Consider the following 26,349-nt stretch of genomic DNA (forward strand, 5'->3'; position numbering starts at 1 on the left):
GTGTTTTATTGTATAAGAGATGGTAAGGTGACTGGTTTTGGAGTAAGGGAGTGCAGACTCTATTTATGAGATATATATGTGGCATGAGTCAAAGCATAAGACCAGAAATGTTTAGGTAGTTTGGACTGAAACAAAAGGGATCTACCAACATTCAATAAGTGTTGGCGTTTGTGAAAAATGCCTTTGGAGGCAAAGAATTTGGTAACAAGAAACTCAGGACCATTATCTGTACGAATGGTCTTGATAATAGTGTTGCATTGTTTTTCAAACATGGTAACAACATCAATAAGAACATTACTAACTTCAGACTTTGATTTTAAAAGAATAACCCATGTGTATCTACTAAAATCATCAACTGCAGTTAAAAAATAATGATGGCCATGAATAGATTGAATAGAAGTTGGACCCCAAATATCAAAATGTATTAATTCTCCACATTTGCAGGCTTTATTTACACTGAGTTTGTATGATATTTTCTTTTGTCTATCTAAGTGACATATGTCGCATACAGCTTGATTATGAAGAGTTGCAAAAGAAAAATGAGATTGCATAAGGAGTAACCTAGCATGAGACAAATGTCCCAGACATTCATAAGGCTTGTGTGGGAATGTGAATGTCTGAATGGTGAGAAGAAATAGTGTGAGTAGTGGCTGCAACTGGTTTGGAGGTGTTTGGCTTGTGAGTCGAACTATCAAATATAACAACAAATTTGGATTTATGAGTTAGTCTAGGAACTGACAAAAGTTTGAGGGAAAATTCTGGAACTAGCAGAACATTATCAACAATAAAATCAAGTCCTAGAGTTATGCTTCCAGATTTCTTAGCATAGCTATAGTTCCATTAGGCATATTTACTTGCAGAGAAACAATGTCATGATAATGATCAAATAAGGCTATACTAGAGCAAATGTGACCACTTGCTCCTGAATCAATAATCCATGCTCCATGGTTAGAATTACTGCAATAATAGGCTAGTTTGGGAATACCTGTGTTTGAATGAATGTTTGTATTGGCTAAATTTGAAGCAGACGCACCATTTACTAGACTGGAAGAGCCAGCATTCTGATTATTGGTTGTAGATTGAAGCAGATTGATAAGATGTTATCATATCGAGACTTTGTAAAAGTAAAGGCTTCATTGCCTTTGGTGCTCTTAGAATCATCAGTATCCAATGAATCTTCTGCATTAGCATTATTAGCCGAAGTATTCCTGCCATAGTTTGGTGGAAATCCATGCTTCTTATAGCAGTTTTCCACCACATGATTGTCTTTCCCACAAAAAGTACAATATTTCTTCTTAGATGAAGAAAACTGGCCATGAAAACCACCTCTACCACGACCCTGAGATCTTCTACTATCAGAAGCATTAATTGAAATCTTTGAATCTTCAGTGTCTAAACCAGTAATATGAGGAACAAATTGTCTTTCATGTTGAATAACCATAGAAAAGACCTTGTTCATAGGTGGTAAAGGATCCATGAGTAAAATTTGTGATCTGACCATATCAAAGCTATCGTTTAAACCAGTGAGGAATCGAATTTTTCTAAGCAAATCATGTTGAGATCTAGCATTGATAATACCAGTAGCACAAACACATTTTCTTGGACAATTACAAACTGGTGTAGGAAGATAAGCTTCTAATTCTTCCCAAAGAGTCTTAAGGACGGTGAAAAATTCAGAAACAGAACGATTACCTTGCTTGAGGCGATGGATTTCAATCTGCAACTCAGAGATCCGAATGAAATCACCACGAGAAAACCGTTCTTTCAATTCGTTCCAAACATCAATAGCATTACCAGGAATCTGCGACAGATCTGGCGGTGGCACGTTGCGAGACATAACGGAAACGGTTAGGATCGAGGAAGAGAAAGAGAAAGCGCAACAGAGCTTATTGCTCTGATACCATCATAAAGACGGGGGAATTGAAGCAATTCATCTTGATAGAATTCACAAACAATTGAGTTTTCTAACTGAATGTAAGAAAAGTACAAGATAGATCTTATATACAGACTATGGAGAGTAGCTTCTAGAAACTAGGTGAAACCAACTATCATGGAGAAATGATTCATAAAATACTAGATGTGCACAGTAATTACCATAAGTCTTCTTTATTCTTCAGTTACTTCTTGTGTAAGTAATTCAGATGTTTCACTATTGTCTTCTGCCTTTAATAGTTATGGCTCCTATAAGTTGCAGTGGAAGTCACGACTGGTCATAATATTGGTTGCTGTTCAGGTTAAAATGCTCTTTCGGTTTTGCTGGCTGGTGCGTTTTGGTCTAGTCTTCATTGCCGTGTTGGTAGTATCTCATAAGGTCTTGCTCGTTATGCTCGAGCTTGAAGCCATTGCTTCTCACGCTCTTGAGTTATTTGTGGCTTTGGCGAGAGATCCCGGCACACGGTGTTATGCTAGGCTATTGCGTTTGTCTGATTCAACTCTGTCATCGTTCTACAGTCATTACGGTGAGTTTCTACAGAACTGGATGTTTAAACACAAGGGTTGATTTCAAAATTCTGTGTATGAGGTATTTGATAGAATGGATTATTATCTGTTATCTTTCTAATGGTGTTGTGACTGATATAGTTATGTTTCGGAAGTCCGAGAGTTATTTTGTGGCAAGACGACGAGATCCTAATACGCTATATATTAGGAATGTTGCTGCAGGTGCAATCATGCAGGGTCGAGTTTTTGACCAATCCTTCAGCATAGCTCTTCAACTGTATTCTGGTTGCCTACCATGGACTGGTGTGTTTTAGTTCATGGGTTATATTTGCTACCAAAGCTTCTTAGAATTTTTATCTGTTGTTGAGCTGTTTCTTTACATGGATATTGGCTTGTATTTTGGTAGCTTAGTTTTGGTGCTTTTGGTATATCAGTATCAACATTTTAATTTTAGGGAGGACTTCTTCAATTGTACTTGTTCCATTTGTATCCCTCCATTTTGTCCTTGAGAAACTCTGTCCAAAGTCCAAACTGTTTGCAATTGAAGCAATGGTAAAGGACTTGTGTCAAAATAAAAATCAGTCTCAATGATAATATTTGGTAGTGACCTGTAAGTCCTAACTCAACTAACAAATACCAAAATTGTCCTATATTCAGCAAGAGAGGCCTGCAATTATGCAAATATAAGCACAACTTAAATATGCATGCTTGAAAAACACATTTTCTTGAATTTGTGAATGAAAATGAGTATACTAAGAATATCTTACCTCTTTGTTCCAGTTAGTTTTGTAAACCATTAGCAAAAGAACACATGTCTGCAATATAGTCCCTGACATCATTCCACACCAAATTCCCTGAAATATAACAAAGATTAGTATTGTTTATGACCAAGTGTTTTTGAATTATGACGTGGTTAGCTCATTTCCATCATTATAGTAATTTTTCAAGAGGTATTATAAGATCTTTTCAAAATAATAAAAGCAGATATTATAAGATGCGGTAAATGTTGACATTCAGTTACTTGTTTATGAGGATCAAAATATTTTTTTAAAGAGTCTGTGTTTTTTTTTTTTTTTTACAATAGCAAACTTACTTCATTTCAGGATTCGACTCGAAAATACAACGATTAGACAAAGAATAGGCCGCCCTTGCTAAAGAATGAGCAACCATATTCGTTTGTGGCTTAACAAACTTGACCTCAATGTTTGGTACTAACAATAGTAAAGACTTAATATGAGAAATTAAAATACTAAATTCGGATGTTCCTACTTGTCTAGAAGAGATAGCATCAACAACAATTTTGGAGTCACTTTCAAATATGACATGTAATAGTCCTCTATGCATTATTTCACAAATTGCTTCCTTTAGTGTCATTGCTTCTCCTTCCATTGTGTTGAATCTTCCTTGAATGAGGTTTGATCCTGCAAGAATAAATCGACCTCGGTGGTCTCGAATCTCGAACCATCGCCCATTCGTTCCACATGTGTGCCACTTGCAAGCCAATTTGCCGCGCATTCAGTTTGTTATTATTCCCCACCATACTGTTACAGTTCTGCCATAAGGTCCATAACATCATTGCCAATCTGCCTACTACCTGTTTGCTTTCATAAGAACAAATTTCAAAAATTAAGTTTCTTGCATTTTGAGAACTATGCAACCTTGCTTGTATGATACTATGGTGATGTAGGAGGATTTCTTCTGTATTTTATTATTTTAGTTAAATTTAGTTTTATTATATTTTAGGTTGATTCCTTATTTTTATATTTCACCTAGGTTAGTTATTTTTATATTTTAGGTAGATTTGTAATTTTTATTTAGCTAGGTTTGTTATTTTTATTTTTACAATCTTTTAGGAGATTTGTTAATTTTATTTTTCACTCATATTTAAGCTAAATTATTGTAGCCTTGAAGGCAGTTTTTTGATTCAATAAAATTATTCGAGTTTTATCTCAACTTTCGGTGGACTCCGAAACCCTATTTTGACAAGTTTGTGTTTGCGGCTTGTCTTTATCCATTAGGTTTAGCGTTTTGCTAACCTAGCGCTTCCGTACTGCGTCAGTTGGTATCAGAGCAGGTTTCTCCTGTTCTTTTCTAACGTGATCAGATGGGAGATCAATCGGTGACGAAAGCAGAGTTTTACGGTGCCATGACGGCTTTAACCGCGGCCATCACAGCTCTGACAACACAGGTGACAACGTTATCCAACAACAACCGAAACTACAACAGCAATAGAAACAGTAACAACAACAGAAACGGCGACAACAACCGCAACAACCCATCTACTAATGACTCGAGTTCTGAGGATGAGGAAGTTGTGTCCGAAAAGGGAGGTGAAGAGAACCCAACTAGGATAAAAAAAATTGTCTTGTGCAAGTCTGGCGATCCACAACTTAATGTCGACCTACCTGTGGCGGCTCCGTTTAGGCCAGATGTATTTGTGCGAAATCCGGCAACAACCTCACCGCCACTAGAACCTCCAGACACTAGGATGCAGGCGGCGACTTCCATCTCAGCAAAACCTCCGCATCACAGCCGTCACATTGAACTCAAGGATTTGCTTATAGATCGGGTTCAATTCGGATTTTACCTTAAATCTTATGGTTTAGGCACTAGCTCAAACATGTTAACTGAGTTGGGTCAAATACCCTTTTGTGATAAATTTCAAATTCTGTGTTCTATCTTTGAGCAATGGAACCCCGGTGGTTATTTGGATGTGTTGACACGAGACAGGTCCTCTCACTTAATTCAATGGGATCCAGGAGGGTGGTCTCTTGTTCATTGGAGGAGTCAACCTGCAAAGGAAGCTCTTTATCAAGACGAGAACTCGGGGTCGAGTTCTTTTGAGGTAGAGGAGTCTGATGTAGGAGGATTTCTTCTGTATTTTATTATTTTAGTTAGATTTAGTTTTATTATATTTTAGGTTGATTCCTTATTTTTATATTTCACCTAGGTTAGTTATTTTTATATTTTAGGTAGATTTGTAATTTTTATTTAGCTAGGTTGGTTATTTTTATTTTTACAATCTTTTAGGAGATTTGTTAATTTTATTTTTCACTCCTATTTAAGCTAAATTATTGTAGCCTTGAAGGCAGTTTTTTGATACCAACTGACGCAGTACGGAAGCGCTAGGTTAGCAAAACGCTAAACCTAATGGATAAAGACAAGCCGCAAACACAAACTTGTCAAAATAGGGTTTCGGAGTCCACCGAAAGTTGAGATAAAACTCGAATAATTTTATTGAATCAAAAAACTGTCTTCAAGGCTACAATAATTTAGCTTAAATAGGAGTGAAAAATAAAATTAACAAATCTCCTAAAAGATTGTAAAAATAAAAATAACAAACCTAGCTAAATAAAAATTACAAATCTACCTAAAATATAAAAATAACTAACCTAGGTGAAATATAAAAATAAGGAATCAACCTAAAATATAATAAAACTAAATCTAACTAAAATAATAAAATACAGAAGAAATCCTCCTACATCATATGGTCTAATCATATAGCTCTCCAAGCTTCTCTACTACTCTCACATTCAAATAATAAATGTTTTTCATCTTCCGATTCCGTTAAACATAAATGACATTCTACCGGACATTGAACACATCGAAGTGTCTGTTTTTTATTTTATTGTAAACATGATTAAAAATTACTCATCAACTTGGTTATCAAAAGGGAGACTGGAGAGCCTTCGGTGTTTTTTTTTTTTATCGGTCACGGACAGATCCAGAAGCTTATCACACCAAGACCGAAAAATAGTAAAATAATAATAAAAATGAATGTAGATTTTTTTATTACAGTTGTCCATGTATTTTTTTTTATGTTATCGTGTTATATTTACGAAGTTCTTGTTTAATGGTGACCGATGACTAATCGCCTCCGGAAAATATGTGCGGCACAAAAAATAAGTTCTTCCCCTCAATTGAATTTTGTGCATACGCAAGAGCCAAATATGAAACTTTTGACCACTTGCTTAAGAGACTCAAAACTCTTACCACTCGAAACAACTACTTTTTTTGTTTATTAAAAGGCTATATTTTTAATGATTCAACACTTATAATTGTTCGACAATATAAATATTTTTACACCATAAATACAATGTAAATAATAAATAATACATATATTTACAAATTATAATATACTAATGATATATGATATATTATGTATATGTATGTATGTAGATGAGGGGGAGGGGATCTTCGCCACTGCTAATCCCCCTCCAGGTTGGTCCCTGGTATCAGGCAAGGTATTTTTTAGCAAAATGTAAGAGCTCTTAAATACAAGGAAATTATGAACCAATAATTAATAAAATTATCAAGTAACAAAACATCAAAAGTTTTAAGTGTACATAAATTGAAGGAAGAGGAATATGACTTACCTTGACTCCCTCAAGTCAACCTTGTAACCCAAAATTTGTATACGTATTAAATATATTTGACTTTTTTGGCTTGTTTTTGTTTATATTTTGTTTTAGCAAGAGTTAAAATTATATTTAAAAAAACTTTTAATTTTTTAAAAAGTTAAATGTACGATTTTAAAATGAACAATTTTTTAATTAAATTTTTTAACATATCTTCTTAAGACATAACTTAACTCTAATAAATAATTACAAATATACATGTAGGGTCGTTTCTCTTCACTAGAACCCATTTTCCACCCATATCTCACACCACTAATAGTAATACGACCTACTAAGAAAATCATGAGATTGAAACATTGTCATTTAAGGCCAACGAGATTAGTATTTTAAAAATTGACTCAAATCGACACTCAATCAGACAAACTCGATTGAGAATTGAAGAGATAATCATCTCAAGCAACCTAATAGATTGAGCTAGTTCTAAAATTGGAACGAACTAATGTGACTTGGTCGAACATGATTAAAATCGATGACTTGGAAGGATAGAAGCGCCGAGAGAGTGAGTGGGGGGGGGGGTATGTAAATAAAAAATGAAGATGAGACTAGCCATGAATTTTTAGACACGAAAAAAGCCCAAATCCGAAATCCATTTTCCCAACTCTTACAACCCTCAAACCCTAAGGACAAAAGCGTAAACCTGATCAAATCACGTATATAAATCAACACAAAACCCTAATATTTCGTGTTTCAGCGCCGAAACCAGAGAAGGAGAGAGCAGCAACAACAATGACTACCAGATTCAAGAAGAACAGGAAGAAGCGAGGCCACGTCAGTGCCGGACACGGTCGTATCGGAAAACATAGAAAGCATCCCGGAGGTCGTGGTAACGCCGGAGGTATGCATCACCACCGTATCCTGTTCGACAAGTACCATCCAGGTTACTTCGGTAAAGTTGGTATGCGTTACTTCCACAAGCTTCGTAACAAATTCTATTCCCCAATCGTCAACATCGACAAGCTTTGGTCACTTGTTCCTGAAGATGTTAAGGAAAAAGCTGCCAAATCTAAGAGCACTGCACCTGTGCTTGACGTTACTCAGCATGGTTTCTTCAAGGTTCTTGGTAAGGGTGTTTTGCCGACTAATCAGCCTCTTGTTGTTAAGGCTAAGTTGATTTCTAAGATTGCTGAGAAGAAGATTAAGGAAGCTGGTGGTGCTGTTATTCTTACTGCTTAGGTTTTTTTTCAATTTTCAAGTTATTTGTTTTTCCTAGATTTGTATTCGACATTGTGTTGGTTTTGTTTTGGTTGAAATTTGGAAAACTATATATTTCAGGTTATAACAATATTATATGCTTTTGGTACCTAATCGTGCAATTTTGATTCTGATTTTGAATCATTTTTTTTTATCAATTATGCAATGTGCGTTATAGTGTTTGAATATTATGTCTTTTTAGGATATAATAATCGTGCAATGTTTGAATCTGTGATGTAGGGTGAAATGAAATTGAAATGAAACAGACATGATTAAAAAAGTAAAATTTAATCACAGATACTTTGATATGTATGGTGTCCGATATGGCATCTGACCTGATAGTTTCGGGGCTTGTGTTTTTTTAGCAGCCTTGTTCCTTGATTGGATTTTAAGAGTTGTACTGTTTTATATTACCAGAACTGTCCCCCGAACCAGATTAAATTGGTAGCAAAAGCAAAAAAAAAATTCAATTGTGAGAGTGGTGATTCAATTGTATATGTTGTTTGTGGGAGGCATGAACCCCTTATGGTTTGCCTTTCACCACTGGCTTAGAATGGTAATTGTCATATATTTATTTGATGTTCTTGCATTTCAATCCTTATGGTGTTTGGGTTGTTCTTTTTGTTTTTGTCAGTTATTCAATGTTTGTTGGAGTGTTGGATTGGTTGTATAGGGTTGAATGTAGTGAAGTGAAATGGAATAAGCTAGTTAGATTTCAAGTAATGGATGTTATCCGTTCCATTTTACCCTGTTTCATGCTAGATCTATAATGTGTCTATAAGTTTGGATTACAAAATTGTTAGTGCTGTTTTAGGAAAAATAATATTTAGCTATTTGCCATTGATGCTGGTGTTTTTAGCAGCCTTATTCCCAGTTGGATTTTTAGAGTTATACCAATTTATACTACCCATTGCCTCTAAGCAGAGCTCAATTGGGATACTGCTGTTTATATTGTTTGTAGTAGTTATGGACCCCTTATAGGTTGAGATACTTACCATCTTGAATAAAACAATTATGAGGTTTCCTCTATTTTAGATTTCTGCATTTGTATTGTCCCTGTTGCATTTCACTGCACCTTAAGAGTAACTAATGTCATGTTTGATTGTGGTCTGTGATGGTAAATTGTTGTCTCCTGTTTGCACATTGTGAATTTTCTGAGGTGTCAATGTGTGGTGATACTAGTTCTAAGTCATCTATATCCTTTGCTTGAGTGCTGCAATGATGAGATGAGTTGCTCGTTGCTAGGTGGGTAGGGTCAATTTAATCATAAAAAATGTTTGTTCATGTCTTTGAGTAACTGTTTTACTCCATTTGCACCGATCGAAAGGCTCCATGCTCACCTTGCACGGGTCAATTACCTTACCTTATTGAGATGGAGCACAATAAAATATAAGCTTTGGGCTTGTCATGTTTAGCGCTCACAAGCATATGGTTGAGTTAGCTAACTTTAATTTCGATCCCTTTTCCTAAATTCTATATACTGATTCTATGTCTAGAGACTTCCACGAGCTAACAGATGGCTATGGTCCAATGCGACATATATTTAAATAGAATCACAGCACAAGTGGTTGAATCTCAGGGTGATTCTTTTTTCAGTTGAATTGGCTAGAAAAATTTGTCTTGTTAGTTGGTTTGGTTCCAATGATCAATATTTTCTAAATGTCCTTGTTGTTCTTGCTACATCAATAGAGCTTTTTTTTTTTTTTCGGCTTTTCACCACCAGTTGAATCTGGTTCGGGGGTCAGTTCTGGCATCAAGTGGTTCCAGCCCCCTCCCGATCGTAGTTGTGGGGGATCGAACCGCGGTCCTCCCTACCAAGTTCAGCACCAATCACCACTGAACCAACTAACGATTGGTTACATGTTGTGCTTAATACAATCAATAAAGCTTAGAAAACAAAAATGAATAAGTTGTTTGTCTGTTTACTTTGTTTTGAGAATATTTATGATTAAACAAAATAATTCAGATCACAACATAGTAGAGACATGACACTATTTTCTGCTACCGTAATTTCATGTCTCTACTATGTTGGTTTCAGTCACTTGTTGACCCCCACCCCAATTCCTTATCCTATCTTCAGCAAGAGAGGCCTGCAATTATGCAAATATAAGCACAACTTAATAGATAGTATGTATATGCATGCTTGAAAAGCATTTTTTGAATTTGTGAATGAGAAAATTAATATACTAGAAATTTCTTACCTCTTTGTTCCAGTTAGTTCTGTAAACGATTAGCAAAAGAACACAAGTCTGCAATATAGTCCCTGACATCATTCCACACCAAATTCCCTGAAGTATAACAAAGATTATTGTTTATGACCAAGTGTTTTTGAATTGTGATGTGGTTAGCTCATTTTCATCATTATAGTAATTTTCCAAGAAGCAAGAGCTATTATAAGATCCTTTCCAAAAATGAAAGGAGTTATGGCAAATTTTGACATTCAGTTACAAGAAAATTATGAAACCAATAATTAATAATTATCAAGTAACAAAACATCAAAAGTTTTAAGTGTACATAAATTGAATGAAGAGGAGTATGACTTACTTTGACTCCCAAGTCAACCTTGTAACCCAAAATAAGACCCACAGGAATTCCAAATAGGTAGTAGCATGCAATGTTCACATATGCCACAGCTGCTTGCCATCCAGCCCCAATAGCCACCCCTGCACAAAATTATAATTACAAGACAATGATGTCTAACTCTTTAAAAAAAACACTTATTTATCATTCAATTTTCTCTTTAATTTATTGTTAGAGACATAAAAATTGGAATCAACTTCATTTTTTCTGTTTTTTTCCTTTCATAATTCAATTTCTTTAAGTAATGATGTGTTAGACTGATCAGTCAATTTGAAAGTTTTAATCTTACCTGAAAGAACAGGTTGAACATTATTAATTACAACACATAAGGCCAACAAAGGAGTGAGATCCTTGACCAGTTCTGCCACTTCTGTGTCATTGGTAAAAAGGGCAGGGTACTTATCGCGGGAGATTATCAAAACAAGAGCTAGTAAGAGTCCGATAAATATTGATGTAATCACGGCCACCACCAACGAAAATCTGGCTGTTCTTGGGTGAATTGCTCCTAGTTCATTTGAGACTCTCACACTGCAAAATTTTATTCATTGAATTTAACCTTTAACATAAGAACAATTTTATAAATTTTTATTTTATATTATGTAACGAGTCTTATATATATAATGCGGAAGCAAACCTTACGGCGACGTTCATCCCAAAAGACACCATGATGGTCCAGCCCAATATATTCATGCTACAACGCATATTAAATGTGTGAGTTTATGATGATTTTCTCATTTCGTTTATGTATAAAAAAAAAATTGCAAGTAGTATTAAATATATTTGGCTTTTTGAATCGTTTAGTTTATATTTCATTTCAGAAAGAGTATATTAGTCATCCACATACCAAATAGAGAAGGCGTCTACAGAGACTTCTGCATTCTTGAGATATCCAGCGAACAAAATCAGTGCCATAAAGTACCATGTTTCCAAGCTGAGCACAAGATGCATGAAAGCAAACATTTATATTTATGTAATATATAAACGTAAATATTTCTTCTCTTTAACATACTAGGAATACAACACACCAATGACAATTTGCCACATGTAATTTACAAACATAGTATAAGATATTTTTTTATCTAAAAGATCATTTTTATTCCAATTGCAAATTTACAAATATAATAATTTACTTATTTGATTAGACTTTTTATTTTATATCAAATAATCCGATGACTAGACATTCCACCTTAAAGGTGAATAAGTGGAGTATTTAGAATTCGAATCCCGATTCATACATATATATATATATATAATGCGATGTTCCTACCAACTGAATTAAGCTTACGGGAATTGTTAGACTACTTTGTATATATATGCATGTGTAAAATATGGAGTCCTATCCAATTAAGGTGATTAATTTGGTGGTTGAGAGAAAGAGACAAAAGAAGGTTGTGAATTTTCACTTACAAGGTACAGTATTTCCCTTTCACAATTTTTTTTTTCTTAAAAGAAAAACTTAAGTAGTTGCATTTTGCTACCTAACTAAAAATAATTAATCGATGCCTAACACATTCTTATGAGATATAAATAGATAAACAATGCATGTGATCAATCAAAACTAGTAATTAAAAAAGATAGAAATATATATCTAAATATACAGATGCCTTTTAAAATTCAGTCATAATTAATTGTTGATGTTTGTTTGGTTTTTTATATGCACTATGAGGATGTTAGATATTAATTTATTTATTTTTTTGACAAAGATATATTAAATTAGCTGTGCATTCAAATCTAGTAATTTAAAATATTATAATTATAGGAATTATAAGAATTATCATAGGAAAATGTTTTCGATGCTTTCATTGCATTACTAATGTGTATAATATACATGTCTTACAATTATATATTAGGAAGCTAATCAAGGCTTATGAATACAATGATATTTTGTGACTAATGCTAATGATTGTACATCAGTATTTGCTAAATATACACATATTCTATCATAAAATATAACTAATTTGTGATTGTGACATGTTAATAGATTTTAGAAGTGTTCCTACATGAATTTTAGAGGTACTATTTAGTGAGACCTAATAGGGTGTTAGGTATTGATATTGTTTTTTCTCTGTGTTTGGTAAAAGAAGGAACGTACGGAGGTTTGGCCTATATATAAAAGAATATGATGAGAATAATGGGCTTAAGTAGTTGAGATCATGAGAGAGGAGGTGACTCTACGTGTTTCTATTTTTTCGGTTACATCTTGCCCTAAGCCATGATTGAGTTCATCCTCATACAGTGGGATGATAAACTAAACACGAGATATCATTTCCCAAGGTATATCGGACCTTTCGATCTATGAAGCGCATTGAGTCCAAATAGGTGAATTAGGCCTTAGGCGAATCCGCGAATAATTCCGGTATAAAAATATATCTATAATTTTGTCATTAAAAATATTTAGAATATAATGCAATTAGAAATATCAGGAATTATATATATATATATATATATATATATATATATATATATATATATATATATTTGCAATTTTTATTTCTAAATTACCACTTATTAATACTATAAAATTTGTGCAAGTATCCGGTAATAGTGTGTATAAAATTCGCAATCGTGTTAAGTGTTTTAATAATCCTAATCAATTTATGATTGATTAAACCTATTCTTAAAAATGATATGATTTATAACATCAAGACCTTCAAAGCATTATACTACTCTAATATTTCCACACCTTTGAAATCAACTTTTTAACAATTAATTATTTTGTTCCTTTAAATTAAAAACAATTAATTATTTTTAGTATTTATTTTTTAAAGGCTCAGATTGGACTGAACCCTCCATTTACCAGAGAGGATCCGATCTCAGAACAAGAAATGATTTCCTCATATTCCTCATGTGTGAGGATCCACACCATTGAAATCAACTTTTTAACAATTAATTATTTTTAATATTTATTTTTTAAAGTTTCAGATTGAACTAACCCTCCGGAGAGGATCCAGTCTCAAAAAAAAGTTGCACGAACATCTATCTAGTACAAGATTAGGTTGAAATTTCAAATTGTTGTTTGCTCACCCACCAACCCATTCAACGAAGAAAAAAAATGATTGGGTCAATAATTGAATTTTCCCCTAAGACTGAAGAAATTCAATACAAAACATGTTTTGATAAAGACTTTGTACGTTTTTTAGCAAATATTTTCAAAACACTTGCGAGTCATGACTTTTGATAAACAACACAATTAGAAGATGATTAGAATAAAGTAGTAATTTCTTAACCAAAAACGAAGTATAATTTCAGTTTGACCCTTAAATCAACGAGCAGCCATTATATTTGTCGTTTAGTAGCACTTTACTTGTAAGAATAATTTAAAATTAGATATAGATATAAAAAATTGTAAGGGCTCGTTTGGATTAACTTATTTTTGAGCTTATGCAAAATAACTTATACACAAATGAATAAGTTTTTATGTATTATCATAAGTTTATCGAGATAGTTTATAAAAAAAATAGCTTATAAAATATAGTTTTCGTTAGTGAAATCAACATAAAATCTTATTTGCATAAACTGTTTTATATAAGCTCAAAAATAAGTCAATACAAATGAACCTAAAATTCGATTGTTTCAACAAAAAATCTCATGAATATTAGAAAGAAAAAAAAGTTGTAAAATCCAGAGAGGAGTTTTATTAAAGTTTGGAGTTAACTCACCAAAGCATCACAGCAGAAGCTAGAGAAAGCCTAAAGAATCCCCAAAGGTTCCTAAATGCTTCAAAAGAAAATCCATTCCAAGCCACACCACATTTTCCACTAAACACATACCCCAATTGAACCACCACAATGAACCACCATGATCCATTAAGAACCACCGCAGCACCCACCAATCCCCAACCAAATTTCACCATAAACAACCAACTAAACACCGGATGCAACACCATAGCCACACCCGATATAATCGCAATCACCATCACCTTACTTTGCGCTTGTAGAAATTTTGCTACCGGAAAATTCAGCGCATAAGCAAACAATTGCGGAATCATGTACAAAGCAAATGTTCCTGCAGCCTCGGATATTTCAGTTGTTTGTCCTATTAATTTTAGAATGGCTCCGGCAAAGATGTATAAGAAACATAGTGGAAATGCCATGGAAAATAGTATCACCCACGATCTTTGCATGTATACTCCTAACATGTCGAGTTTTCCTGCTCCAACTGCTTGTCCACATAGTGTTTCAAGCGCGCTGCCCATCCCAAGCTGTTCGAAATTCAAATCAAGGTGGCATTAGCTCACAATTAATTACTAACATTTGTGATTAAAAATATAGTCATGTTATATACATACATAGGAATAATTTTGCTTTATTATGAAATGCGCAAAATATTATTGTACATGTACAATTTTGAAAGTGGAAATTAACTTTGAATTCAATTTTTGGCAGAAATTACATAACGCAACTAAAAACGTTAAATTGACGAGGAAATTTTAAAGATAGAAAACACGAAATCTCTCATTAAATTCGTCAATGAATTTAGATAGCGATTTCATTTTCTCCTAACTAACATTTTGATGCTAGTTTTAATTTTTGTAGTAGTGAAAGCTAGATTAAATATAGATTAAAAGAGACCGAATATCACATATTGACTAATCTTACCATCAAGCCGAAGGAGAAGCCAGCAATGAGGGAGTTTTCAACGGAGACGGCCGCAAGGTCAATGGTACTAACATGGCCGGCGAAGATTTGAGTGACAGCTCCGAGGGAGTATTTGGAGACGAAGGAGAAGATAGCAGGACCGGCGAGGTACCAAAGCTTCTTCGACTCAACAATAAATTGTGTGAAGAAGTCTCTTGGGTTGGTGATTGGCTCCATGTCAAGGGCTGCCGCGGTGAATATTGCGGTGTTGGATGGTGGTTGGTTTGGAAGGGGATAGTTTGTGTTAGTTTCATGGTGTTCTTCTTTTGATTTGGTTGTGAGAAGTGGCTGTGTGGAGTCATCCATGTTGAATGTTGCACAAGAAGGAAGATAGAGAGAGTTTGGGGCAAGTGGGGAGCTAGAGATTGTAAGAGTAGCGGAACAATATCCTTGCGTTATTTATAAGTGTTATTTTAATGGCATGTTTTGAATAAAGTATATTTTTGAGATTATGCAAAAATAAATTACATAAATAAATAAGATTTTATATGTCGATTTATAAGTTTTTACTAATGCGTCAAAAAAAAAAGTTTTTATTAACGAAAACTATTCTTTTATAAGCTATATTTTCATAAACTATTTTGACAAACTTATAAAAATAATACATAAAAATTTATTTATTTGCATAAACTCAATAATAAGTTATTTCTAAGGCCATAATAAATAAAGTAATTGATTATCATATATATATATATATATATATATATATATATATATATATATATAGATATTATTTTAATAAATAGTTTAGAGATAAAGTGTTGTATAATGAAACAGTCACTTACACAATTTGCTTCAAAATAATTATTATAATGAAAAAATAATAATATTTATTTTGGTAAAACTACATTATAATTAAATTAAAAAAAACATATTTATTCTTTAGATTTAGCTTTTGACTAACTTTTCATTCAAAAAAAAGCTTTTGACTAACTTTTGCACTCATAATAATTACCAAAAATAAATTTAAACAAATCATGGCAATATTTGAGTCAAAAGACACTCAAATGCAAAATAGATTCGGAAGCTGTGGTTCGAGTGATTCAAAATAGAAGGTCTAACAGTTCGATGGGTAGCTCGGTGATGAAGCAAATATGGCGTTTCATGGAGATGGATTGGATAATTGAGATTTCCCATGTTTATCGTGAAGCAAACAAGTGTGCGGATGCGATGGCCAATATAGGATGTTGTCTTGATTATGAAGTTGTGTACTATGATGCTTGTCCATCACAGCTTGCAGAGACTTATGCAGCTGATCTCTTGGGGATCACTACCCCTAGATTTATTTCATTGTAGTCTTTTTCTTTTTGGGCAATAGCTTGCCCTCTTTGTTATCAAAAAAAAAAAAGACACTCAAATGCAAATAGTAATTTTACATTGAATTATTTGCGTTAACAATTATTTCGGGGGCATGGACGATAGTAAAAATATCACCTAAAATGTCACGTACACAATTTAAGGTATTACAAGAAAGATAATAAAAATAGGGGAAATAGTCATTTTTGTCCCTCAATGTGTAACTCGGCACTTGCTGTTATTCTGATCCCTGACTAAAGAAAAAATACAAAATAGTCCCTGACTCTGCAATCCGTTAGTCATTTTGGTCCCTGACGTTAAAATTGACCGTTAACTTTACAAAAAAACTGACGTGATATTTTTTTGGAGACACGTGTCACAGTATATTAGTTGTACACTTGTACATGTGGCTTTATGAGACCTGTGCATATATAGTGGTAACAGGGTTGTCCTTAGTGAGTGTTTGTCCTTTTGGGAATGAGATGCTTAAATTTATGTTGTGTTGGCTGGCCATATTTTTTGTGTTAATTTTCATCTATAGTGAGACAATTATTTGGTTGGATAGTTTAGGAATTTAGGACCTTAGCTAGTTTTGTGCAAAAACCAGTTGTAAAAGGGGAGACTCTTGTTTTTGTATTGGTGGTTCCTTTGGCATACGGTAACAAAGTTACCCCTTTTTTCATCACATACTCTTGAATTGATGAACGTTTTATCATCTACAATTGCATGAACATAGAAAAAATTTATTCTGATTTGTGTTTCTTAAACTAGTTTCCAATACTTGAACCATGGTTTTTAGCTCCAAGATCAACATACACAATTTATGTTCTTCACATACTTTATATCAATCATTGATGATGCATAATTTATGTTCTTGACATACACATGAATGTATGAAAAAGTTGAAGAAGAATGAGAGGAAGAAGATAAAGAAATGGGGAAAAAAATTACTGTCATTTTGGTCCTTCGCTATGTCATCAGGTCATTTGTCCAACTAATGCCTACTTAGCGTGTCATGCGTCTCCAAAAAAATGTCACATCAGTTTTTTTGTAAATTTAACTGTTAATTTTAACGTCAGGGACCAAAGTGACTAACGGATCGTAGAGTTAGGGACTATTTTGTATTTTTTCTTCAATCAAGGACCAGAATTACAGCGAGTTGCACATTGAGTGACCAAAATGACTATTTCCCCATAAAAATATTTTGGGAGGCCCGTAGTCAAACTCTTAAAAATATAAAAAGTTTTTTTTTTATTTTATGAAATAATGTGAGTTTCTTTTAGTTTAATCAATGTCATAGATTCGATTTCTGATTTGAACATGTAGTAATGTTAAAAGTTTTAAAAAGAGTTTATCATTCATTTGGGTCTCATAAGGCTCGAATGATTAATCTCCGCAATTACGCATAGATGATACATGGTTTACACCAAAAAATATAAAAAATGTTATTTTCAATATTAAACTTATTTCTTTTAGTTTCTTAATCAGTGTCTCAGAAACATTAGTTAGTATGATCCTAACACTTATTTTTACTAATGTGACAAATGTGTGGTTGAACTTATTTTTACCATGAATCTTGTGCGCACTTGTATCACCGCCGCTTCACCCAGCTCCTACGCCTACCACAAATCTTGAACTTGAAACCATCGTTATGACTTCACTCATTAATTTTTTCAGTCTGACCACTAAATTAATCTTATAACTATTCATAAAAAATGAATTAACGAATATTATAATTCAGTGAACATTGATACATTATTTTTGTCACACCACCTCAACATCTCACTTGTCATACTCTTTTTTATTTATTATAAATAAACTAACTCACTTCACTTGTGAATTGTCATACTGTTGTAAAAAAAGAATCTAACTTATCATATCAACAAACATAAGCTCCAAATTCACTTAGGGGAGAAAATGACTAAATGACATATATTAGTGCTATTAAATTAATTTATTGAGACCGACGATGATTTCATCAACAAATTCTGTCAGAATTCCATTAAATTTGAGGCTTATTTTTACGGATGTGGCAAATGAGTATATTCTGTTCTTCATCCTAAAAATATAAGTAAAAATGAGTTAATTTTTTTTTTTATGTATTTGGTTCAAAATTTGATCTAAATAAATTCATTTTTATGATCAAATTTTACTTATATTTTAGTTATAATATTACCTCTTTAAGGCTATATAAGGCTGACATCAAAACCAATTAGGCATTATTCTAATTTTTTCACTCTCCTTAAGCTTTATTTTAAGAAAAATATTAAACAATGTCATCGGAATACAGTTAAGTATATCAATATGAAAATTAACACAATGATTTATAATAATTATACTCATTTCGACTTTGTTTTATTTTTACATAGTAAGGAGAATCATTTCTCAAGCTCTCTTAATGAAATTACAAGGGAGCTGAATAACCAAGTTGAAACATCAGGGAAACTCAAACATTTATCCAAAGTATATCCATATGTAATTGTTAACAATTTTTTAGTCGAGACCTTATGCAGAAGTCAATATTTATCGTACAAGTCAAACTCTACCTTGCTCTTTAGCTCGAATGAGAGAATCCCGATCATTTACTTCAACGAGTCAGATTCTCCACCTAGCTCTTCTGCCCAACGGGAGAGTCCTAAAAATCGGCTTTAATAAATTGGATTCTCACCTAACTCTTTAACTTGGACAAGAGAATCTCAACTATCTACTTCAACAAAATGAATATTCCATCTAGCTCTTTTGACTCGAACGAGAGAATCTCATACATATAAGTTAAGCCCTCATTCATGCTACTACACTTGGTTTGAGAGAGTATCTCGACTCTTAGCATCAACAAGCCATACCTCCACCTAGATCTTCAACCCTATGTTTTAACAATACACGAGGCCAAATTCCTCCTACTTATGAGAGTGATGAGCAACATTTCATTCATGATAATATCTTGAATACTGTTATTAAACGTGAAAGTTAGCAATGTAATCGGTTGATATTTCTCGTCCGCTATCAACATTATCTCCCTTTTCTTCAAACAATTATGGCGAGGGATGAAATATATCCCTCAACAATTAGTTTTGCCTCTAAATTTTTTCAAACAAATAATTTATTTAACACTCTTGAGTACATGAGCAACATTTGATTGGTCACAACCCCAAAATAAAAAATGATTTAGAAAAAACCTTAACATTTTCATTTATTTAAACCGCTAATAACTGAGTTATCACATTTACATGACATCATTCCAGAGTTTCCTCGGATTTTCAGTCTATTTCTTTATAGGTTGCTGCTGATTACCAAAAACAATGTCCCAAACAGTACAATAGCTGTTTTCTTCTTTGTCACAAACAAACAATAACATGGAAGAAGAAATGCTGTACAAAAAGCAAACACTTTGACATTGCTTTCAATCTTCACGGATAAAGCAACAACCCCTTCACCACTTTGTGATCTCTCTTCATTCAATGCGTTGAAAACTAACACAATCATCTTTCAGCTCCTTCTTCTTCTTCTTTGCAGTTTCAGAGAGAGAGAGATAGAGAATCATTTGCTGTATGTCAGTAGAATACTATAGTACAGTTTTCTACGCTGAGCTTGCTAACCCTTTACAATGGCCACAACTCAGGAAAAAACGACGCCTGACCCATCTCAAGATCCGACCCGAAACTCAACTTCCCTTGATTCATTTGCTTCTAATACAACTCCTACTACTACCAAAGGTTTTATCTTTACCCTCTTTTCTAGCTAGTTCTAATTTTGCTCTTACTTTGTTCCAGAAGTTTGTTTTCTTCTTAGAATAGATAGATAAGCAGGTGGTCTGGGTTTCTATTTCCTGCGTATGAAAAGAATTAGGTTGGGAGTATGCTCCACAGCTTCTCCGATAGAGATTAGTCATAGTTAACTGCAGTGGAAACTCCTTAACAATATTATGATAACCCAAAAAAAGATAGATAGATAATTGTATTAATTATTAAAGAATGTGAAACTTTCATGTTCAAAATTTACTACTTAGTTTGAGTTTATGTATTTGTTTGGAATATTTACTATTAGTATTTTGGAATAATTGTATTAATATTCCTTGTCAATACGAAGGACAATGTCACGAACTTTCTATTGTGTCAACTTGATGTGTAGTTTATGATGTCCTTTTGTGTATGTTGTCTTTCCTTTAAATTGTGATGTGAAATAGAGACATGTTTTTTTGGCTTCTTTGAGGTATTCTTCTCATGGCACTTCACGTGTGTTGCTAACATGAATTTGTAGAGGTTCAGAAACTTAAAACTTATGTTACTAGTCTTAAGTCAAGGCACAAGATTGCTTTAATATCTCAAGCACAATTACTTTGCTTCTTTTCCTGTTTTTGTTGACCTTTTATTTGTATTAGCATTGCTTGTTATGAAGAATTTAATGATTTATCATCCGTTCCCTTGTTGTACTTGTATCAAATTATATATTTTGATTACTTGCTTTCATAGGTATCCCAGTCATGATGAGAGCTCAAACCCACCATCCTTTAGATCCACTATCTGCGGCTGAAATATCAGTAGCTGTAGCAACTGTTCGGGCAGCTGGGGCAACCCCTGAGGTAGATTGCTCTAATTACTTTTTTAATGTAGATTAAGCTTAAATTTAGACTATTGTTTGGATAAACAACATAGTTAAGCACTTATAGCATAAGTGCTTATGTATTAGCTATTTCTATAACAAAAGATAAAAGAAAGTCAAATTGTATTCATATAAGCTATAAGCTATTTTCATAAGCTAGCCTAGAGAGTTTATGGAAATCAGTTGAAAACAGCTTATGGACATGTCATAAGTTGTTTTCACAAGCTTTCCCAAACAGTCTATACATTGTCTGCACTGTGTGCTTTGTTTGTATGTTGATGAGGTTATTCGGCTACCTTATTTAGGTGAGGGATAGCATGCGCTTTGTTGAAGTAGTCTTAGTAGAACCTGTTAAGCAAGTTGTTGCACTGGCAGATGCATATTTCTTTCCTCCTTTCCAACCGTCATTGCTCCCTAGGACCAAAGGAGGAGGACCTATGGTTCCTACTAAACTTCCCACAAGGAAAGCACGGCTAGTTGTTTACAATAAAAGGTCAAATGAGACAAGCTTATGGATTGTCGAACTTCGAGAAGTTCATGCAGCAACTCGAGGTGGCCCTCACAGGGGCAAAGTAATTTCTTCTCAAGTTGTGCCAAATGTTCAGCCACCAATGGTAAATATTTACTATTTAATTTTATACTCGGAATAAAATTGTGTTGCTTTTTTGTTGTAGATTTGAATGCAACTAAATAAATAGTTTGTCATAATTACTGCAGCTACCTTGCTGACCTTCAAGTCCTTACATCCATTAATTTCATATGAAGATACATTTGTGTTACCCTAAACTTGCAGGATGCTATGGAGTATGCTGAATGTGAAGCTGTTGTGAAGGACTTCCCTGCATTCCGAGAAGCAATGAAGAGAAGAGGGATTGAGGATATGGATCTCGTAATGGTGGATGCCTGGTAATTGCTCCTTTGAGATTATTTGAATGACATTTTATGAGAAATAATTTCAGAAATGCCTAATATGTGAGAGGCTGAAACTTTCAGGTGTGTTGGATATCACAGTGAAGCTGATGCTCCGAACCGCAGGCTTGCGAAACCACTAATCTTTTGTAGAAGTGAGAGCGACTGCCCTATGGAAAATGGCTATGCCCGTCCTGTTGAAGGAATCTCTATACTTGTTGACATACAAAATATGGTTGTTCTTGAGTTTGAAGACCGCAAACTGATCCCCCTTCCACCTACTGATCCACTAAGAAATTATACTTCCGGTGAAACTCGGGGAGGGGTTGATAGAAGTGATGTGAAACCCTTACAGATTATTCAGCCTGAAGGTCCAAGCTTTCGTGTTAACGGGCACTTTATTCAATGGCAGAAGGTGATTGTTTATATATGTACTTTTTCAAAATCTCATTCATAGAAGCTGTACCGTAAAGTTGTAAAAGTAAATGCCTTTTGTTTTGTAGTGGAACTTCCGTATTGGTTTCACTCCTAGGGAAGGTTTGGTTATTTATTCAGTGGCATATATTGACGGAAGTCGAGGGCGAAGGCCAGTTGCACACAGGTTGAGTTTTGTTGAAATGGTGGTCCCATACGGAGATCCAAACGATCCCCACTATAGGAAGAATGCATTTGATGCCGGAGAAGATGGTCTTGGTAAAAATGCTCATTCTCTCAAGAAGGTCGGTTATATTCTTTTTTAAACTATTATCCATTCTGGATTTAGATGAAATTATAAAGTTATTTTACAAGATGTCGTTATTGCAGGGTTGTGATTGTTTAGGCTATATTAAGTACTTTGATGCTCACTTCACAAACTTTACCGGAGGTGTTGAAACAATAGAGAATTGTGTTTGCTTGCATGAAGAGGATCATGGTATTTTGTGGAAGCATCAAGATTGGAGAACAGGTTTGGCCGAAGTTCGAAGGTCTAGAAGGTTGACAGTGTCATTTATATGCACTGTAGCTAACTATGAATATGGATTTTTCTGGCACTTTTATCAGGCAAGTTATATTCTCAATTCATTTATCTGATTCTGTAGCTAAGTTGTATATATATGTGCTTAATTCCAACAATTTTCAATGTTCAAACTTAAGCAGACTAATTGGCTGTCTTCTAATACTTTATTCGTTTGTTTCCTTCTTTTAGGATGGGAAAATAGAAGCTGAGGTAAAGCTCACAGGAATTCTCAGCTTAGGAGCAATGCAACCAGGTGAAACTCGAAAATATGGCACGACTATTGCACCGGGATTATATGCGCCTGTCCACCAACACTTTTTTGTTGCTCGTATGGATATGGCTGTTGATTGCAAGCCCGGTGAAGCATTTAATCAGGTCAGATTGCACTTTTATTTTTCAGTTACAAAGTCTTCAATTTCAAATCCCGAACGGATATATCCTACCTTTCCCTTCTCAGGTTGTTGAGGTGGATGTCAAAGTTGAAGATCCGGGAAAGAATAACGTTCACAACAATGCATTCTATGCCGAGGAGAAACTGCTCAAATCAGAATTGGAGGCAATGCGTGATTGTAACCCTTTATCTGCTCGACATTGGATTGTATGTTTTTTCAACTAGTTTTATATAAAAATTACTAAACAGAAACACTGATAGCTTGCACCTATAGTTGCTCAAGTGGATTTTGTGTTTCAGGTTAGAAACACACGGATGGTTAACCGTACCGGACAGCTAACAGGTTACAGGCTAGTACCTGGTTCAAACTGTTTACCTTTAGCTGGTTCAGAAGCCAAATTTCTGCGGAGAGCAGCTTTCTTGAAGCACAATCTTTGGGTCACTCCTTATGTTCACAATGAAATGCATCCTGGAGGAGAGTTCCCTAATCAAAATCCGCGTGTTGGAGATGGTTTGGCTACGTGGGTTAAGCAAAATAGATCACTGGAAGAAGCTGATATAGTTCTTTGGTTAGTTCACTATATTCTATTTCTGCGAGGGTTGATACTTTGCAGTTTACACATGTTCTTAAGTAGAGTTTAATAGCTATGCATTGATAGTGTAAACCAATTATATACATGTATGAGAAGAAATGATATGCACCGTCAGTGTAAACTAGTTTTACATTGACATCCAATAAAAATAGAGTATTTGGTGGTTATCTTTAAAAGACGGTTACAAATTAGGCCTACATGGCAAGATGATGGGTTCCTATTGGATGACAGTGTAAGAATATTGTACACCGTCAGTGCATAGTCCTCACGGTCACGGTTTTGTCATTGTAAAAGGCGCATCAGTGAGTTGAAGAGTGTGTGTGTTTATAAACTACTTTAAGCCTCGATTTCCAAACAATGTGGGACTTTTCGTGTACTAGAACACATTTTACAAAATTAACCTTTGGACGACTAGAAGACATATTTCAGATTTATTTATGTTCTTTATGAAATGTTATCTGAAGTTGTGAAATGTTGCAGGTATGTATTTGGAGTGACACACATTCCACGATTGGAAGACTGGCCTGTTATGCCAGTGGAACGCATTGGTTTTATGCTTATGGTATTCATCTCAACATTAACTTATTTCATTTCCATTCTTTCTGTGCAAATTTCAAATGATATTTAAATTAAAATACTTTGAAAAATGATATTACTAAGACAGAATATGTTCCAGAGTTGGAGCATGTTACTAATATTTGGCATATGTCTGTTGGAGCATGTTTTAGAAGCACATGTAGAACTTATTGTTGTTTGCCTGTTTGGTATTAAACTGATATTGATTTTCTGATGATAATGTTGGAATTAATCTAGTTATGTTATTCATGATGCAGCCACATGGATTTTTCAATTGCTCCCCAGCTGTAGATGTTCCCCCAAGTGCAGGTGATTTGGATGATAAGGAGATTGGAATGCCTGCTAAGCCCATTCAGAATGAGCTCATTGCAAAGCTCTGAGTGAGCTAAAAGTATAAACAATTGTTATGTTTATCCTATCTGAGTGAGCTATATTGAAATTTGGGTTGGTCGATGTAGATACATTTTCAGGTCGTATCTCATTTAATGTGAGACTCTTAACACAGTGTGTCAGTGAGTGTGCAACAATTTGATTTAGTTCTATTACTTGCTAGTTAAACTAATTAAATGTTAACTGTTAAGCTTCATGGGGGATATTTAAGAGTTTCTATTTAGCTGTGATGCATCTGATCTCAATGGAAAATTATAATATTTAAGGCATATTTCGAATCAGTTAGTTTGATGAAATCACATTAATACTATGATTTTATTGAATTTCTAAAGTGTAGCATTTGTCAAAATCATCGTGACACATAGATTAGTGATTGTCAAACTTACCGTCAATTCAAATATACATTTAATAATTTATTTTTTAGGTTCATAGAATATTTGATATATCTGATTTATGATATACATTATTTACGTAAAAAAACAAACTTTTTCTTATAATAATGACACTAGAGTAATAGGGTTTTTCCAAATTGATATCACGTTCTTATTATAAAAGTACAGAATATAAGGTTTTTCACTTTAAAAATTCAATTAATATTGACATAAATTCAGTATATTCACATAACTTATTCAATTAATATTGACATAAATTCAGTATATTCACATAACTTTCCTTGAGGTGCTTACTCATCGTGTGTTGGTTTGATTATGATCATGATGGCTTATATGTGTACCAAAGATAGTCGAATTATGGAATATACGCCTAGTTTAAGGCTCATCTATGTACCAAAATAAATTGGTATATGACGAATATTTTAATTGATATATCTGATTTATTATATACATTTATTTTTTATTTTGAAAATATATACACATTTATTAATAATCACTATATTAGCGATGTTGTTGGCCATCATAAGCATTATTACATTATTATCTTATTGGTTGATTATTGATTGATAATAAGGTTTTTTTCTAGTATTGTCTCAACCAAATCACTTATCTTAAACTTTTGAATAAACCTTTTAAATCAAGAGTCACTAAAATCAATCCTTTTTATAATTGTACTCCACCAAGAATGTAAATTAATAGAAAAGATTATTGGTCGATTTTTTTTTATTAGATGGCTCTGCGATACAAACACAAAAATAGACACCAACTACACTGACACATCAATGTTAATAATAATTTAACTAAATAAAATTAATAATTATAATTATATGTGTCAGTAGTATTATGTAGAGGTCACTATCATATGTGTGTGTCACTGCCAAGTTTGTGAGGGAATGGGAGCTTCTAGACTAGAGAACATGGCTCAATAACACTCATTCTCA

General features: G+C 33.7%; 4 protein-coding genes across 5 annotated transcripts; 2 read left to right on the forward strand and 2 right to left on the reverse strand.

Annotated features, from left to right (window-relative positions):
- Positions 1-1,039: 1,039 nt before the first annotated feature.
- On the reverse strand, positions 1,040-1,837 carry LOC123904341. Its single transcript, XM_045954019.1, has one exon. It carries the CDS (start codon positions 1,835-1,837, stop codon positions 1,040-1,042), a length of 798 nt encoding a protein of 265 aa, XP_045809975.1.
- A 5,686-nt stretch (positions 1,838-7,523) lies between these two features.
- On the forward strand, positions 7,524-8,157 carry LOC123903897 (60S ribosomal protein L27a-3-like). Its single transcript, XM_045953581.1, has one exon. The coding sequence runs from the start codon at positions 7,584-7,586 to the stop codon at positions 8,028-8,030; it is 447 nt and encodes a 148-aa protein (XP_045809537.1). The 5' UTR covers positions 7,524-7,583; the 3' UTR covers positions 8,031-8,157.
- Positions 8,158-9,950: 1,793 nt separating this feature from the next.
- Positions 9,951-15,645, reverse strand: LOC123903898 (protein DETOXIFICATION 29-like). Its single transcript, XM_045953582.1, has 8 exons — positions 15,227-15,645; positions 14,288-14,829; positions 11,473-11,559; positions 11,263-11,319; positions 10,918-11,156; positions 10,593-10,711; positions 10,250-10,336; positions 9,951-10,138 (listed from the first exon to the last, which is right to left on the reverse strand). Exons 1-8 carry the CDS (start codon positions 15,569-15,571, stop codon positions 10,061-10,063), a joined length of 1,554 nt encoding a protein of 517 aa, XP_045809538.1. The 5' UTR covers positions 15,572-15,645; the 3' UTR covers positions 9,951-10,060.
- A 4,117-nt stretch (positions 15,646-19,762) lies between these two features.
- LOC123903899 (copper methylamine oxidase-like) lies at positions 19,763-25,297 on the forward strand. Of its 2 annotated transcripts, none has more exons than XM_045953583.1 (12): positions 19,763-20,274; positions 21,031-21,140; positions 21,466-21,774; positions 21,954-22,066; positions 22,154-22,484; positions 22,573-22,788; positions 22,874-23,110; positions 23,256-23,441; positions 23,524-23,664; positions 23,758-24,026; positions 24,531-24,612; positions 24,884-25,297. In XM_045953583.1, exons 1-12 carry the CDS (start codon positions 20,166-20,168, stop codon positions 25,004-25,006), a joined length of 2,226 nt encoding a protein of 741 aa, XP_045809539.1. In that variant the 5' UTR covers positions 19,763-20,165; the 3' UTR covers positions 25,007-25,297. The 2 variants fall into 2 exon arrangements, with proteins under 2 accessions (XP_045809539.1, XP_045809540.1); XM_045953584.1 differs by lacking the exon at positions 19,763-20,274 and adding an exon at positions 20,797-20,820.
- Positions 25,298-26,349: the final 1,052 nt, after the last annotated feature.

This window comes from Trifolium pratense, linkage group LG2 (assembly GCF_020283565.1).
Source record: "Trifolium pratense cultivar HEN17-A07 linkage group LG2, ARS_RC_1.1, whole genome shotgun sequence".
Lineage (NCBI taxonomy): Eukaryota > Viridiplantae > Streptophyta > Magnoliopsida > Fabales > Fabaceae > Trifolium > Trifolium pratense.

Bases quoted from the DNA above. Each gene is read 5' to 3' on its own strand.
- LOC123904341 (XM_045954019.1), bottom strand. From the start codon at position 1,837: ATGTCTCGCAACGTGCCACCGCCAGATCTGTCGCAGATTCCTGGTAAT.
- LOC123903897 (XM_045953581.1), top strand. From the start codon at position 7,584: ATGACTACCAGATTCAAGAAGAACAGGAAGAAGCGAGGCCACGTCAGT.
- LOC123903898 (XM_045953582.1), bottom strand. From the start codon at position 15,571: ATGGATGACTCCACACAGCCACTTCTCACAACCAAATCAAAAGAAGAA. The intron at 14,830-15,226 runs GTAAGATTAGTC...AATTTCGAACAG, and splicing joins GCTTCTCCTTCGGCTTGATG to CTTGGGATGGGCAGCGCGCT. The intron at 10,139-10,249 runs GTAAGAAATTTC...GCATAATTGCAG, and splicing joins GAACTAACTGGAACAAAGAG to GCCTCTCTTGCTGAAGATAG.
- LOC123903899 (XM_045953583.1), top strand. From the start codon at position 20,166: ATGGCCACAACTCAGGAAAAAACGACGCCTGACCCATCTCAAGATCCG. The intron at 21,141-21,465 runs GTAGATTGCTCT...TACCTTATTTAG, and splicing joins CAGCTGGGGCAACCCCTGAG to GTGAGGGATAGCATGCGCTT. The intron at 23,442-23,523 runs GTCAGATTGCAC...TTCCCTTCTCAG, and splicing joins CCGGTGAAGCATTTAATCAG to GTTGTTGAGGTGGATGTCAA.